This window comes from Saccopteryx bilineata, chromosome 2, assembly GCF_036850765.1.
Source record: "Saccopteryx bilineata isolate mSacBil1 chromosome 2, mSacBil1_pri_phased_curated, whole genome shotgun sequence".
NCBI classification, from domain to species: Eukaryota; Metazoa; Chordata; class Mammalia; order Chiroptera; family Emballonuridae; genus Saccopteryx; species Saccopteryx bilineata.
Genome location: NC_089491.1, coordinates 386,091,484 through 386,095,764, shown reverse-complemented (window position 1 = coordinate 386,095,764; position 4,281 = coordinate 386,091,484). Strand labels below are relative to the sequence as shown.

Here is a 4,281-nt window from a genome sequence, read left to right as displayed (position 1 = left end):
TCGGCGCTTCTGAGAAGCGATCTGACCAAATGACGCCTTTTATAGATTCGTTCCTGCAGCCCCGCCCCTTCCTTTCCCGCCCTCCCTTGCGCTACGGGGTTGTCTGCGCTGGCTTGCACGGGGCGCGCGCTCCAGTCGTTGCTCCTCCCTTCGCGACTCTGTAGTTAAGCGACCTTTTGAAAAGTCGGGGAGGAGAAATTTTACCCCGCTACCCGCCCAAACTGCTTACTCCCGCCCTGAATTTATGGTTTGAAGGATAGAGGGTAAATGTAGGCCACTTTTATTCTAGTTTCGCGTGTGTTTTCATCTTCAGCAAAAGTTTATCAGTATCCCCCCCCCGCGCTGGAAAATGGTCTGTTCTGCGAATCGGTAATAAAGAAGGCGGGGCCGGCCGGGTCCTCCCAAGTGAGTTCCCGGAGGAGGGGAGTTCTGGGGCCGTCCCTAGTCATGAATATGCAGTAATGGCGTTGAATATGCATGATAAATCAAGATGGCGAGGCCGATTGCTTGTCCGGAAGTAGCTATTTGTCGACAGGCCTCCTGGGACCGGTGGGCATCTCCTGGCCTCTAAAGTAGTCCTGTACGGAACTCTGATGTTGGATCCCCGGCCTGAGCCTCACAAAAAGACCTCAGCTCATAGGCCTGCTCCAGAAGGAGGCTGGCCGCTGTCTGGGAGGGAGATCACGGGACCCTGACAATCCAGGAAAGGCAGATTAGCCATGGGGCGGGACACACGTCCTGAGGGATTCGGGGTCAAAGTATCTGAACATTAGGGAATCCTCCCCCTTCTAGAATATTTCAGAAAAAAAGACGGGGGGGGGGGGGCTGGGGCGGGGCTTCCACTATCCTTTCAAAGGAGAGATGACACAAACGGTACAGCCACATTCAGAGTGATCCTTGTTCGATGTCAATGTCACGTCACTACCCCAAATTGGGGCGGAGGGGGGGGGGCACAACCACCGGGAAGGGAAACCTCACTCAGGGGGAAAAGGCAGACTCCCTTCCCCCAGTGCAGCTGCTTGCTCTGTTTGCCTGAAAGCCCCAAACACTCTAGCCCCAATGCTCTTCTCCGTTTTGCTAAGGAAAATTATCTTTCCATGGCTCATGACCCTTTGATATGCTCCTCAGACCATACCCTTTAGTTACGCCTTGATCCTCTAGCCCAAGCATAGATCTCTTGGTCCCCAGGTTTGTTCTGGGTCTTCTAGGGCTAGGCAGTTCCTTTCCACCAAGTCCCTATGTTACCCCTGACTCCAAGAGGTGTCCCTCTTCCATACCAGTTCTTTTTTCTTTCTTTCTTTCTTTCTTTCTTTCTTTCTTTCTTTCTTTCTTTCTTTCTGGGACAGAGAGAGAGTCAGAGAGAGGGATAAATAGGTACAGACAGGAATGGAGAGAGATGAGATGCATCAATCATTAGGTTTTTGTTGCAACACCTTAGATGTTCATTGATTGCTTTCTCATATGTCCCTTGACCGCGGGCCTTCAGCAGACCAAGTAGCCCCTTGCTCGAGCCAGCGACCTTGGGTCTAAGCTGGTGAGCTTTTTGCTTAAGCCAGATGAGCCTGCGCTCAAGCTGGCAGCCTCGAGGTCTTGAACCTGGGTCCTCCGCATCCCAGACCGATGCTCTATCCACTGCGCCACCGCGTGGTCAGGCCATACCAGTTCTTTTCCATTTGTTTGTTCTCCCGTTTTTATTCCAGTTTCTATTTACCTTGCCCCCACAACCCCCAGCCTCTCACGTCAACTTCACTCCTCCACCTGCCCTCTTGAAGCTGAGGTTTGGGCTGCGATGATGGCAATGCTGCCCAACACAGCCACTGCCCCGATGTCAGAAGGTACCATGGTCGAGTAGATCACATAATACTGCAGCATTAGGGCCACCACCACTTCAGAATGCAGGATCTACACACCAGGGCAGGGTGGCCTTGGTCAGTGCCTAAAAGTGAACAGGGCAGGAATCACCACTGCCCCCACACAGCTCCAACTCAGAGGGTCACTGAGCAACATTGGGGTCTGCAGCAGAAAGAAGCCTGGTAGGGAGCCCACCAGCCCAAACAGGAAGGCTGCTATTGGTAGGCAGGGAAGTCCAGGGAACGATACACCAGAAGACCCAGTGATAGTGCCAGGCTGCCCAGGAAAGTGAACACACAGCCCAGGGCAGTGTAGAGGCCCCTGATCCCCTTCTGTAGTGTCCATAGTCCAGGTCCCACAAAGATCATTAGTTTCATGGTGCTGCCCAACAGGCCACACCAGACCCAGGAGAACAGAGCAAATGGTGGAAGAACATTTGTGGACAATGGCAGTGTTGCCAGCAGGCATCACCTGAACTGTACCTGTAGGCACATCAATGCTTAAGATGGTGAAGAAGGCATGGAGGTAGGCCCAACCCTGGACATCAGGAGGTTCCAACAGTGAGTCACCACACAGTTTAAGGAGCACAGCAATGGGGAGGTAGAAGAGGTATTGATAGGTGAGCAGTCCAGCAAGGGTAAGAGAAGTCTGGTAAGTCATCTGGGAGAAAAGGCCCACAAAAACCAGTGGGCAAGGCCCCTCTCAGCAGGGCCACAAGTAGAACCTTGGTGGCAGTACTGGTCCCAGGGGAGGCTGGGTGGAACAGAGGGTACCATGGAGGGCAGCAATGGCTGGGTGAAGTCGGGCAGGTTTAACTATGGGTGACTATCAGCCTGTTAGGAAGAAAGGAGCTTGGGCATTAGAGCAGCCATAGTCAAGGGTACCTGGGGCAGGGCAAATGCCAGGCTGGGGTCTAGGACCCTGTGGGACAGTAGAGAGGCAGACTGTCTTACTGAGGAACTGAGGAGCTAGAAAGAGCCTGAAAGGTGGATAAGGTAGTACAGAGTGGGCCTGGAGCCTCTGAAGCAGGAAGCAGCGAGTTTGCAGTCCTGGAGCACAGTATTTCTCTGGGCAAGCTGTCCTCAGGGTTGCTCTGTTGGTTTGAGGAAGGGAAAGTAGCCTCAGATGCTATGTGTATATGTGATGTCACAGGTTCCAGAGATATCTGGGTACACCATTGTGAATTTCATTTATGCGTGTCTCTAGGACAGTTGGGAAGTTTTAGGGGAGGAGGGGAAAGGAGTTATAGGGAGGGAGGTTGTACCCCCTTAGCCCTCACATTCACCATCTTTCCTTGGAATTCTGCTGCACCCAGCTGGGCAATGGGTGTGCACGAAAGAAAGGCGCTGCAGCACTTAAGAAAAACACACAGGACACAACATACAGAAAAAATGGGTACAGCCTGACCAGGCGTTGGCACAGTGGATAGAGCATCGGACTGGGATGCAGAGGACCCAGGTTCGAGATCCCGAGGTCGCCAGCTTGAGCGCGGGCTCATCTGGTTTGAGCAAAAGTTCACCAGCTTAAACCCAAGCTCGCTGACTCGAGCAAGGGGTCACTCAGTCTGCTGAAGGCCCACGGTCAAGGCACATATGAGAAAGCAGTCAATGAACAACTAAGGTCTCGCAACAAAACTGATGATTGATGCTTCTCATCTCTCTCCGTTCCTGTCTGTCCCTGTCTATCCCTCTCTGACTCTCTGTCTCTGAAAAAAAAGAAAGAAACAAACAAAAGATGGGTACAAGGAACTCCCAGCCTCTAGGACTGAGAGCCCAGATCTCTGTAGTCTCATCATATTTATTGGTCTCTTTGCTCATCAAGCAAATTAGCAGAGCCTGAGTCAAATTAGTCTACAATGGATTCAGGTGCAGAGGATGATTAATACCTTTCAGGTATGTAGGGAAAAGGCCATAGGGATCAGCTGTTTCCTTTAAACAATCTTATCAGTGCTTTCAGGGACAGCGTTCTGCCCTCACAGGACTTGGCATTCCAAAGTCCACAACAAAGATTTGTCTCAGGACAACAGTCTAATTCCCGGCCATTTTCCTACGGAATTCCTTCTCTCCTCCTGGCTCAGCGCCCCTGGGCCCCTTCAGAGCTCCAGCCATTGTGACCTGGTTGGAGGGGGTGGGGGTGGTTCATTGGAATTTTCCTGAAATAGGGGGGGGAGGTTCTTCTCCCTCAAACCTCCTTGAGGTAGAAGTGCGCCTATATTCTCATTGTTGTCTAATCCTGTTTGCTTTGTATATATGTCTCTATGACTCCAAAATTTTTTTCCTTTTATGACTTGTGATGAGACTTCTTTGGTTTTAATACATTTTTACATTTTTTTAATTTATTGATTTTAGCCAGAGAAGAAGGGTGAGAGAGAGAGACAGGAACGTCAGTCGGCTCCTGTATGTGCCCTGCCCAGGAGATAAGAACTAGCAA

The 4,281-nt window shown here is 51.3% G+C and overlaps 1 protein-coding gene across 1 annotated transcript; it reads right to left on the bottom strand.

Moving 5' to 3' along the window:
* Positions 1-1,746: 1,746 nt before the first annotated feature.
* SLC35G6 (solute carrier family 35 member G6) lies at positions 1,747-3,959 on the bottom strand. Its single transcript, XM_066254586.1, is given in 6 exon segments — positions 1,747-2,081; positions 2,084-2,256; positions 2,258-2,520; positions 2,522-2,597; positions 2,599-2,684; positions 3,891-3,959. Coding segments are annotated over 6 exon segments (1,002 nt in total).
* Between the last annotated feature and the right edge of the window lie 322 nt (positions 3,960-4,281).